Source organism: Perca flavescens, chromosome 18, assembly GCF_004354835.1.
Source record: "Perca flavescens isolate YP-PL-M2 chromosome 18, PFLA_1.0, whole genome shotgun sequence".
Taxonomy (NCBI): Eukaryota; Metazoa; Chordata; class Actinopteri; order Perciformes; family Percidae; genus Perca; species Perca flavescens.
In genome coordinates this window covers 16,905,794-16,918,958 of record NC_041348.1, presented here as the reverse complement: position 1 = coordinate 16,918,958, position 13,165 = coordinate 16,905,794, and the positions used below count along the sequence as shown (strand labels likewise).

Sequence of the window (13,165 nt, the reverse complement as noted above, 5' to 3'; positions counted from 1 at the left end):
TGTCAAAAGAAGAAAAACACCAGTTGTTAGCCTGCCATCCTGCAACCTCAACTTATCGGCGTGTTTTGTACCAACAGATAAAGAAAGAATATGGCAGCAATGTGGTGCCTGCATTTCCCCCAAAGAAGATCTTTACTCTGACTCCTGCTGAGGTCGAACAGAGACGAGAACACCTGGAGAAATACATGCAGGCTGGTAAGTTATTCATGCTGAATGGACTTTTTTTTACAGATGGCTTGTATTGCATTTCACTTCATTCCTGGCTGAATTTAAATTACAGCTACAATGTGGTTGTTTTGTCAGTTTTAATGTCCGCTACTATTCATCTCTAAATAGCAATACACATTGCAAACATTGTTTTTTATGTTGTGAAAGAAAAACTTCAGAACAAACTAAGACTTTGTTTTTGTCAGAGTGTAGCTTTGCAGCACAAACACAATTTCCTTGAAATGTTTGCTTCTCCACAACAATCATAAGAATGACTTGGCTCTGTTTCTGCGGGGAGTCCAGCCATACACTGGTCTCTGCATGCCACATAAAAACCTAAACGTGTTTCACTGTCGAACTGAAGATCTGAGCACAGACTGAGCTGGGACACTGAGCCAATGCCTGACTAGATAGAGTTATGCTAATGAAGAAAAAAAAAAATCCCTACTCAGGATATCAAACCTCGCAGGGTGTTTAAGTTTAATGGGTTTGGTGATGAAGTGCCACCTCTAGGGATTCTTAGCTTTACTCTGAATTGAAAAGGGAATGCTATAAAGAATAATTCATATTTTTGTGGTGTTTAGACCAGGAAAGAGACTAGCTTTCTTAAACATGCCTTTGTGACATTTAAAAAAGAAAAAAAAAGAAAATTGTTTTCAAGTCATAAATGTTTAAGAACCCAATTGGTGTTTTTCTCAGGAGGTTTTCAGCATATTGCCCACATTTTGTAAACAGGTTGAGGGTGAACTTTCTGCACACACACACAAGCACACGCACATGCACACGCACACACAAGAAAGTGGAACTGGCAGCAATGCAGAGGGTTTGTTTTAATCCTCTCAAGCACTGGCAGTTGCAGCAGAACAAGGAAGCGTTGTTCAAGTATGTATTTGCTCATAGTCTGGGAGCATACGCACACAGGGTGTTCTTGGCTACAAGTTCACTTGGTTACATCATGGCTTTTTACATAGTTATGGAAAATGAACTGACACAAACACAATCCGCTCTGACGCAGACTGCTCAGAATTTTGACATTTTGTCAAAGGGTTAGACTAATTTGTAATAGGACAATTAGAGTGTGTGTGTGTGTGTGTGTGTGTGTGTGTGTGTGTGTGTGTGTGTGTGTGTGTGTGTGTGTGTGTGTGTGTGTGTGTGTGTGTGTGTGTGTGTGTGTGTGTGTGTGTGTGTGTGGCAGGCTGACACACACATGCATGCACGTACGCACATACACACACACACTTAGTCATATCATGCAGATAATTCTCCAAATACACAAGAGAGTTGTCCATCTTGTCTTTTGTTTACCAAATCTGGGGACTGCATTATGATGAAACTGGCTTGTAATATTCACAGCAAAATTGCCTCTATATGTGTCTTGAAAGGTCAAACCTATTCCAGGAAGAAAATTAAATTTGTGATAAGAGGAAAATTATCAACAATCGGGAAATGTCCTCCCCTGAGGAGGTTTATGTTTACATAACATCCACTAAAAGACCCTTAACTAATTGCTGAGTTGTCAATTAAAAACATAACCTATCTCTGCTCCTTCCATTTCACTGAACAGTGAGATGTGACTAATATTGTACTCATGTTGCTCATTTATCTCCTCTTAATTTTTTTTTACAGTACGTCAGGATCCCTTGCTTGGAGCCAGTGAGATGTTCAACAGCTTCTTAAGGAAAGCACAGCAGGTTGGTAGGGTTTTTTTGTATCTATTGTACCTGCATTAGGCTGTTTGTTCTCTGTTGCGTCACATGGTTAACAGGCCTGTGAGGGGGCAGGGCGTGCTCCTTGATCCAAAAGGCTGGTGCAGTAATTTCTGCCTGGCTTGTAATTACTTTTGGTAATGTGGTAAAGTGAGGTCGCTGGATTCGGTTTGTGGCAGCATGTGCCCTTATCTTGGGTTGTGTCATCTCTACTTGTAATGTTGTTGGTTCAGTGTGTCAGTTTGGCTTGTAGGTAGAAACGTGTGAAATTATTACATCCGACACAAAGTGGAAAGCAACATTTTTGCCAAATATTGCCTCATAGTTTCATTGTGTGTGGGAGCTGGATCCTTTTGGATCATTATATCAAACGAAAAAGAAAAAGTAAGCCACGTTATGAGTCATGCCACAAAATTTGCATTTTTTGCAGGGCTAAAAAAGCAAGCAAATGTTAGCTGAAGTGAACGATGCTGTAAGAACACAAACTCATGGCGTCTTGTTGCTGCCTGACAGAAAAGGCTATTTCAAATGAATGGTTTGTCAATGACGTATTCAGACTAGCTAGGTTGATTCGTCATTATTCAAGCTGTGACCTGTGTTGCCAGGAGGGCTGTTAATCCAATAACCTTCATGGACAGATTCATCCGTCTGCAGCCACGTCACACCCATTCTGCTTCTCCTCCTCTGTCTTCCTCTCTCATTAGAGTCTGTGTTTGTTTCTCCCCCTTCCCCCTCCAGCGCCTTATGTACTGCGGGGACAGCAGGTGCAGAATAGTAGATGAGTTACCACCCGTTGTTGTCATTTCATCTGCACCTTCAGTGGTAGGGAGGTACTTGGAAGACCCCCTGCTGAGGGAACAGGGAAGATAAGAGATTATTTAGCAGGGGGGTTAAGAGACTGCCCGGGGACAGCAGAAGCTGGAGTTATCCAGTTTAAGATTTCCGATTTCTTAATATCAGCTCAGAATATATTATTTAGAGTCTTGAAATATTTATGTAGTCTGGCTATCACCAGACTAAGCTCAGTCTTTTAAGATTGAACAGTAGTCTGGGGAGTCTGCTCTGTATTTTCTACTGCACAAGAGGCGTGATCAACGGGGCATAGTTCAAATGACTCTGTACGCAATTGGTTAGTCCTTCAACCAATCAGACCAACGATCCGGGTGACGTACTTTACACACACACAAACACAAACACAAACAAACGGGCTTTGAGCTGAGCTCCATTCTTTTGGCCACCAGTGGGGCTAGCTGCTAAATTAGGCTTTTACCAAAGCTGGTCAGTAAAAAGGCAAACATATCCTTCTTTTGTAGGAATTTTTCCAGGGCACGTTTCTGTTCCGTTTTTCTGCTATAGTTAATTTCCCTTAACTTTTTTACATAGTGCTTATTCTTTTGTTTTGCCTTTAATCAACCCTCAATGTCTGCACTAATAAAACAGCCAGACTTCCACACCTGTGTGACTTGGTGAGATTTTGTTGTTGACAGAGGAATGAAAACACGTAGCTGACCCATGAACCTGTAGGAAAGCCTGTTATGTTTTGTGCCATTCCCACAGGAGACTCAGCAGATTCCCACAGAAGAAGTTGCTCTAGACATCTGCCTCTCCAACGGTCAGAAGGTCACAGTCAACATTCTGACTTCGGATCAGACGGAGGACGTCCTTGATGTAAGTGCTGGAGTGTGCCTTTGTTAATGAGTACATCCAAACACCGTTTAAGCCAGTACTCCACCTGGTATATCATTTGTAGTGATTTGTGACTCAGTTTGATAGATAAAATGAACTAGAAACAGATGCACCACTTAATTTTAATTATTAAAGTGCTCATATTATGCTCATTTTCAGGTTCATAATTGTATTTAGAGGTTATATCAGAATAGGTTTATGTGGTTTAATTTAAAAAAACTCCATATATTTGTTGTACTGCACATTGCTGCAGCTCCTCTTTTCGACCTGTGTGTTGAGCTCTCTGTTTAAGCTACCTTGGACTTTGGGCTTTTTCACTTTGTAAACCTATTACATGCACAAAAAAGATATATAACACAATAAAGGAAAGGAAAAAAGCCAAGAAGCATAATATGAGCACTTTAAGATTAATAAAAGTCTTGATAGGGTTAACATCATCTTGGGCTTTAAACACTGTGTGTTATCGACCTTTGCAGTGTTTGTGTATGTTTAACTCAGAGTATTTGGTTTCTGCTGTTCATAACCATGCTGACAGAAACTTGGGCATTCCTTCAGGCAAGCAATATTGCTGTAGACTCTTCTTTGAGCTCTGCTGTTTTACGGATACTGCATACCCTATCGTATATTAAATTAAGTCACATTTATTTATATAGAACCTCTTCACCAAAGCAACCATCAAAGGACTTTATGAAGTTAGGACTACTTTGATCAAACTCATCAAAAATCACAAAAAAAAATTGGACAACGTGATAATAGCTGTGTTTGAAACCACTCACTCACTCACTCACTCACTCACTCACTAACTATTTCTTATATAGCAGTAAGTATTTATTAAATAGTGAACTATATAGGGAATGACCAAACGAGATTTCGGACACTACACTGAAATTTTCCAAACATCGTTGCTTCATTTGAATTATTTGTGTGATGGAAGCGGGCGTGCCCAGCATCATGTAATTAAACCGAAACAAAATTACTTATTGTACATCTCTGAAACAAACCTAGCACTCGGGAGGATAATCACAGGTTTTATATGTGTTGCATGTTAAATTTCCAATGTTTATAAACGAAAGCCTGGTCCTTCTTCTTCTCCTCTGGGAAAACACGACCACGTTGCATTGTGGTATACGGGAGTTAAATGTAGGGTACATCTTATGTACACTCAAATTAGCTGTGCATTGTGGGTATTTTACAGTAGACTGTATAGTGAATAAAATGAACCGCTGAGAATTCAAACACACTATATAGTGCACGATTTCCGGTTAATGTTTTTATAGGTCAGGTTGTGGTTGTTACCAAACCTTTTAGTACTTCCACTTCACCCCTGCTCTTGATTTACCATAAAAACACACACAACTGCACGCATTCTAAAATAACTCCTCAAAACAAATATGCTGAAGTAAATCCAGTGTGTTGAGAGTGTTCTTTAAGTGCTCTTGTGAAAGTTTAACCAGAGTTAACTTCAAGTCACCACAGTAGGTCTCGGAGCCCAGTACTATATCTGAATCACAACATAGTTTCTCAAAGTGCTGTATGTGTTTGAAACATTTGCGAAACGGTTTGCGGTTTAACTGCAGGAGTTGAAAAACGGGTCAAAGGAGAAATAGTACTTAAAGCAGCAAAAATGTCAAAGAATGCTCTGAGTGAGAATGTTAAGACATTACAATTTTTTTAATTTGACTTAGGCTTCATTTGGTTGTGGCTTGACCTTTCTGGTGTCAAGAAAGAATCCTCTGATATACAAAATATTTGTTTTTTTGTTTTATAATCAGAAAACCTTCATGTTTCTTATCGAGGGTTGCTGGTTTGATGAATTTCATTCTTCATGAATAAAAATACAAACAAACTTCAGCACACTAAAAATCAAAGAACATCAGGCCAAAAAAAGTATTGTGGGGACTGGGTACATGCTGAATTTTTGTGTTATCACTGTAAATTTTATCTTAATGGGGCTGAAACTTATTACACGGTATACAGCGGGTGTAGAAGAGCATAAGGATATACCAGTCAGTAAATCATTGCCATTTTTCCATTTCATACTGAATTTGATTGTGAAATTGAACTCTCTCTCTCTCTCTCTCTCTCTCTCTCTCTCTCTCTCTCTCTCTCTCTCTCTCTCTCTCTCTCTCTCTCTCTCTCTCTCTCTCTCTCTCTCTCTCTCTCTCTCTCTCTCTCTCTCATATCTTTTTGCAGGCTGTTGCAACAAAGCTTGACCTTCCTGATGAACTTGTTGGTTACTTCAGTCTCTTCCTGGTCCGTGAGGGTGTGGATGGAGGTTTAACATGTAAGTCTTCACAACAACTTTCTAAACAATCAGGAATTCAAGGAATGAAAACATCTAATCTTTTTCTGTCATTATTAATAGAAAGTGTTCTCCGTAATACATTACTGCTGATTATTTAGAGTCACCCTGGAATGCATTTTGATAAATGTCTTAAAATAGGCATCTCGAAGGCTTCGTTTATATTGACACACTACAACTGGAAACCATCAGATAACCAGTCTTGTTTATCGAAGCAAAATGAATGTGCTGGACACAGAGCGCTTTGATAAAATAAAGTCAATATAATCTACTTCCTTCTGGCCAGCTAGGCACACACAAATCAAACAGAACTTAGAGGACAAATTATTCTTACAAACAAAAGGAACTTGGAGTTGACGACAACAACAACAACAACGCATTTTATCTATATAACGCTTTTTACAACTCTCAAAGACACTTTCCAGAGTTCTAAAAAAAAAGAAATCCACATACACACACTAAAATAGACACACATTAATCATCAATCGATAATGTTGCACTGAAGAATACCTTTCTTGGTAAATTATGTGCTGCAATGACACGCTTTTAATGTTAGTTTTCTTTCTCTCTAAATTCTCCACAAGAAAGAATAAAGAGTTAGCTCTGGCAGGGATCCAGCAGCTCAGTTTATCGGTCTCACTTTTTGGGGATCTACTGTAGTTTAATTAAAAAGGAGGACTGCATCGCCCCCTGAGAGTTGTCTCTTGTATTGGAGTTCCTACTGTATCTCTGGCTAGAATGCCTAGTTTATTTATTAGCTGCTAGAAGCTCAGTGAGAGCCAGGCTCTGTGTGTTTGTTGGCTGGTTCATTAAACAGTTGTGCAGTGTTTCAAGTGGTGTGAGCTTCCTTCTTTCCTGACCAGTACCTCAACAATATAGGTATAGATTATTTTTTGCCTTTCAAGCTCTGTTGGTTGACTAGTGTTTCTTTATTAACCCATTTATTTTGTGTAGTGTAGTGTAGTAGTGGTTTCTATCATGTTCGTCCATTATCTTCTGTGCTCCATTACTTTATCATACAATGCTGATATATTTGTTTGTACTCATTTTTACTAATAAGTAACTGTGTGAATGCAAATCATAGTAGAATATTTGCATGTGCATTTACAAGGAATTCCACAGTGGCACATGCATACAGCTTTCCACATCAAGAGATTTCAGTTTTCCAGTTTATCCCTTTTTTCCATTTCATCACAGCCCTGTCAGGTCAAATCCCCCCTCAGTCCCAAAGGTTCTCTTCTCTCGTCTACCACCTGCCAATTGCTCCCCCACTCCTCCTCCTGCCAAATCCGTTCCAGGCTGATATGCTGCCGGGTGAACTTGGGGGAATCTGTAAATATTGAAAGCATTTTGTATATTCTTGGCACAGTTTAAATCTGAAACTCTGAGCGGCATGAAAGAGAAGGGCCATGTGTTGAATACGACTCGGCTACAAGAATAAATCTGGCGCAGCAGGCCGCGGATCAAACAAAACTGCTGGTGGGAGTATTGACATAACAGGATAGCTAGAAGAATCCAATTCCTCCGTTTTCAGACGTCTGTTTGTAAATCAATGTCTGCTGTAAAATATGCAAAGACATGTCAAGAAGAATCAGTATTTTGTTTGACATGGCAGTACCAGTCTTCTTATCTGCATTTTAGGGTTGTTTTGCAGCTGCAAATCATCCTGCTGATGATTTAGTTGTCCTAAGAATGTTCCAAAACATTTTAATCATTCAATTTATATCCTTTTCCAACATCAAGCCAACCAGCATGTGTTCTGCTTCCTGTACACAGCATATCTACTCATAAAGGAGTAAACAAACTTTTACAAACCTAATGGATTTGTAGTGTTGTGTGCACATTTATTGATGCCTGAAAAAACAGCAGCGGTCTCCACAAGCACCTGAGATCTCTTTCACACTCCGTAGGGAACGTGCAGCAATCAAACAGCTGACAACAGATTACACACACACACACACACACACACACACACACACACACACACACACACACACACACACACACACACACACACACACACACACACACTCAAAACACAGACATACATAGAGCCCATTATTTTTTTTGACATCGGAATACTCGCCCAAAACATTTTACCATGCTGGGACCTGTGCAAATGGAGTTCTCCCATCCCTCATTGTTTGTTGTTGCTGTCATTATCCAAATGTCCTTGGGACTTTACTGGCGCTGCACTTGTTCCTAACTCTCTTTCTCTGTTTTTCTGTGTCTCTCTCTCTCTCTCAGTTGTGCGGAAGCTGCAGGAGTTTGAGCTGCCTTATGTATCCATTAACAGCTTGCGGAGCTCTGAATTTCACATACTCCTACGGAAAAGGTACCCACCACCTGCTCGCATCATGACTTTGAATTGTATCATGTTCGTCTCAAAGTGTTCTCCTCCACATTTAATCATAGCTGTGATTCATTGTCCAGAGTATTAATGCGTTACTTATCTAATCCTGTAAAGAAGCAGGTCAGATATTTCTGTTTTGGTAAGCAGTGCATTAACTAACTAATCTGCTGCACTTGGTGTAATTTAAATCAGTCAATCAGTAAGGCGCTCGGTTTTCTTTTTTTATTCTGGGTGTTGCTAATTTCATTGCTTATCTGCAGGGAGGCACTTGTTCTTAATGTCTCAGAGCAGCGATTAGCCCAACCACGGGCTGCTTATCTGAGTTCACCATCTTCTACAAAGTGGCAGTTAATTTGGAAAAGAGATCGGAGTCATTTGTTCTACTGTTTATTTTGCCAAGGACATTAGTAGTCATGACTAGACACGTGGTACATTCGACTGTTACACCAGAAAAGTTCTGCAGAAAAGCACAATTGATTGAGTACATTATTAAACTTATCACGACCAAATTGTCCTGTCATTGCAATTTTCAGTTACTGTCTATAAACTGACAATAACCTACAACTAGAAGCTTAACCAACCAATAAGCTCAGATCAGACAGGTCATTTACTATTATATTTCAACTTATCTTCAACGATCATTGACAGATTAACAGTTAATGGTTAATAGTAAACATTAGTTTAGTTAAACATTAGTAGTTAAAATAGCTAATTTTCGATGACTTGACCTAGAGCTAGGTTGACAGCATGAAACTTGAAGAGAAACAAATAGCCTCAAAAATTGCAATGATGTGTCAGATGTAGTCTCTCAACCAAATTTGAACATTAAATCATTTAAAAAGGTTGTATTTCTTAAGAACTGTTGATTAGGATTGTGTGGATGCTCAGTGTTGAGAATGTATTTGGAGAGAGGAAGGTGGGTGACTTCCTCCCTGACACAGACACGAGGACTGTTTTTTTTAAGATTATTTTTTGGGCATTTCCGCCTTTAATTGATAGGAAAGTTGTGAGAAGGGGAAGGAAATTGCAGGAAATTGTCACAGGTCGGACTCGAACCCTGGACCTTCTGCGTCGAGGAATATGTGCACCCGCTCTACCAACTGAGCTATCCTGGCCAAGACACGAGGACTGTTTAAAACTAAAACCATAGTTTTTAGACGCAAATCATCCCCAGCTACTTGAAACAAAACTCTTTCTTTAAACTTCAGTATAAAGCTTACTAATTAACCAAGTAACTGCCAATCCAACAACACACACCCACATGGTGTATTGAAACAATATTTACTTTGGCTTTACAGAAATACCCTGTGGTTCTGGTCTATTTATCTTTTCTGAAAATGGTTAAGTTACAGATAAAAATGCACAACTTTGCCTGTTATGAGAGGGAAGGGGTCAGGGCTGCTTGTACAGGGAAATGAGCATCTGTCAGCAAGAGCTCCATGTCACACAAATTGCAGAAATATGAAAAATATCCCTGGGTGGGCCCCCCAAACAAACTCTATGCATAGAAAACACTGATGTTGCCTTCCCACCAAGCCTGAAGTTAGGGACTGTTTCCCTCCACAACATTTTCCTACTTCCTTGTGTGTCTGTTCTTTCGTCACCCTGCCTCCCACTGACTGAGGTACACAGGATGTTTACTTTCTTTTTGCCTCAAGGAAAGTCTTAGTACTCCTGACCTAGTTTCTCTGTGGCTGTGGAGTGTACAGCAGCGAGGAAAGAATGAATGTAGAACTAACAAGTTCAAAATAGACCCCCACTGTATGAGATCCAGGGGAGGATCTGGGGTCTGTTTCACAAAAGTAGAATTTTATAAATCCAGGATAACTGATAAAGCAAGGCTTGACCCCTAGTCTAATATGTGCATCCTGGCTCGGTACGTTTCACGAAGGCCAAGCCAGGCTGAGGAGAAGCGACTAGGTCGAGCCAGGCTGAAGTAATTCGCATAGATGCGCATTCATGGCTTTCCTTAACAGACCGCGAGGTCGATCACAGATTTACAGATTGCTAAAATGGAGAATACGCATTGTGCATACTTTACATGGAGTGAGCAGCAGCTTCTTATGGAAGTTTGATGAAGTGAAACACATTATTTGTAAGAAACACGGCCGCTGTGATGAAACAGCGAGAGAAAACGTAGCAAACAATCGCGGACCAACTCAATGTGTACGTATCCTAAAAATAGATGGTGACACTTTACTTGAAGGTATCTACATAAGAGTGACATGACCCCGTCATGACACTTTAAAAAGTATTAAAAGTGAGCAGAATGGTTTCAGTTAAAAGAAGTGGTTCGTAAATGTATATTGTTAGACTATCATTCAGTCCGTTCGCTATTGTCTGCCACACAATTTCTTTTAATTTTTATTATAGCATGTTTGCTTCTTCCCAAATATGCTTTGCTTCCTCGTATATATGGACATAGAAAAGAAAGACCCTGAAAAGTTGGACTCCAAAATCTAGAAATTATGAAGATAATTAAGTGATAAACTCAATGCACACTGTAAACATGACTGGACATGACCTAGGATAGGTTTTTATAATTGTACAATCTTCCCAAATTATAGTCCCAGTTTACTGGAGAGAACCCAAATTGAGGAAGAGCAATATACATGATCCTTTATTATTAAAGAATAGAAAAATAAATAAATCTCTATTGGTCTCTGACCAGTCTGCCTTTGTTAGAACCACTATAGAAACACACATGTAGTATAGCACTTTAAATACTGCCCTTCATCACTGACTTCATTTAAAACACATTTGAAACTTTATCAGCCTTTTCTAATCATCTCAACAATTGCCATAATATATTCACCAAACGTCTAACAACAATATGAACAGCAGTCTTCATTCAGCAATGTAACCGCACCGACTGTCGCATGAATCATTTTTAAAATAATAGTCACAATGTTAATAATAATAATAATAATAATAATAATAATAAACTAAATAAGGTAAAACCACTGCTGAGTGAACAGAAAAGGTGCCAGGATTAATACATCCTGGCTGTTAGCCTGGTCAGGAGCAGGCTAGCTGCACAGAATAAATCTCCATGGTAACTTGGGTGCTTCTGCTTTTGTGAAAACGAGTCAAGGCTTAAGTCATCCAGGATAACTGGGAAATCCCGGCTTAATCCGCTATTTAGGTTTTGTGAAATAGCCCTCAGGTCAGTGAATTGAAAAGCTCCTTTTGGCTAAAAGTGCATGCTAAAAATGGAGGAAATGTCGTCTCTTTTCAGTGAAAACATTAAATTTACATATTTTCAAGCTGTTTGTGTTAGCGTTACAGAGCAAAGTATTCATGAAATAAAAACAGGAATATGAATCATAGTGGAAGTTTATGTAGGTCAGCAGCAATATATTGATAACCACTTATATATTTACAATGCAAAAGTTTGGATAATAGTAATTTGTAACCTGTATATGCACAAAGGTAATTCAAACAAAGACCATATGACTCAACAGGGGCTTTCAGTGCACTTTTGATTGAAACTAAAGCAGCAAAATAAAAGCACTCTCCAACACACATCTTCCACTACTCTCTTTTTCCCCGAACCTTTCTCCATCCTCTTTCTCTCTTGTTACCTGCTTTGAATTGCTGATGTGTCCATGCAAGATGCTTTACATCTGCTTGAACAACTTCTAACTATATCTTCTAACAGCCCTTGTCTCATGCATTTACAACATGTTAAATTTCACTCTTGCAGTGAAGTGTTGAGAGACATGAATGAAATGAGATTCTTGCCGAAGAGCATACGATACATGGATAAAACATTCAGTACTCTGCCTCAGACAATAATTTTAAACTTCTGTATGAAATCAGTGTCAGTTAAATAAAGACAATTCCCACCCAGGGCCTAAGTTATAAAAACACATGGAAGTGAAGTATCTTAAATCGCACATTGAGTGCAAAATATATCCTAATTTATTTTTATTTTTTTCTCAAGTAAGACTGAGTGGTTGGCCAGCCATGATCTTTCCCAGTCTTTCTTTCTCTTTTATCTATCAGATTTGGGCCATTTTCATATGTGGTTCCAGTTCTGATCCCTCTCTATAAACTGAATTCATGCTTTTTATTTTATTTTTTATTTTTTTAACGTCACACTCTACTCCTCAGGCTGCCCTCCGGCACCTACACATCTTTATGCTCCGAAGTACCAGCAATAGCCTCTAATACAACACAAACTGTACTGTCTCACATCTCCTTCAGCAGACCAACTGCCCTTCAACCTCTACAGGAAATAATCCTTGAGATGAATGCTCTTACACTGTTGCTTCATTGACACTGAGTTGAGGAATTTAGTCTACAAGTCACTCTCATTTCACTGATTTGGCAAAGTACTAATTCATGTGTATATTTAATGTAACTGTATCAAAGTTGATTATAGATTTTTCAAATTTTGTGATTTAGAATTTTGCTGACACACTTGCTTTGTGTATTAAACTAAATAAACATTTTACAAACTATATTAAAAAAATGCATCATCACAAAGCTGATTAACTCATAAAAAGTTGATTGTTTTTTGAGATACATTGTTCACACAGGACAGCTATGCTATGTAGTGGTGCTTGGTGTGCAGACAGAGCAATAGGAAATTATATTTTCCGTGGCACATGGCCAAATATGATTGTATTTTTATAGAGTTAGGCTTTCTCATTCAAACAAATTGCCAATTGTACCTGTGCCACTTTGTTAATTCTTCTAATTTATGTTTAGATATAGATTTGGAAAGAGTGACTGTGCCTTTGTTTCTGCAGCTACTGGGACATGGCGTATGATGGTGATGTCATGGACAACAGAGTTGGCCTGAATTTGTTGTACGCCCAGGTAAGGCATTTGATTACGCAGGTAAACCAGACGCTCTTGTTTATTTTCAGCTGAAACTGTGATTTAAAACAAAATCTTTTCAAT

At 39.0% G+C, this 13,165-nt stretch overlaps 1 protein-coding gene across 1 annotated transcript in view; it reads left to right on the top strand.

Moving 5' to 3' along the window:
* snx17 (sorting nexin 17) overlaps positions 1 to 13,165 on the top strand; it is a 28,157-nt gene that overhangs the window by 7,317 nt on the left and 7,675 nt on the right. The window contains exons 3-8 of the mRNA XM_028604700.1: positions 78 to 195; positions 1,834 to 1,898; positions 3,471 to 3,581; positions 5,793 to 5,883; positions 8,149 to 8,236; positions 13,012 to 13,081. Of these exons, the coding sequence (XP_028460501.1) occupies positions 78 to 195; positions 1,834 to 1,898; positions 3,471 to 3,581; positions 5,793 to 5,883; positions 8,149 to 8,236; positions 13,012 to 13,081 (543 nt within the window). The remainder of the gene's footprint in view (positions 1 to 77; positions 196 to 1,833; positions 1,899 to 3,470; positions 3,582 to 5,792; positions 5,884 to 8,148; positions 8,237 to 13,011; positions 13,082 to 13,165) is intronic.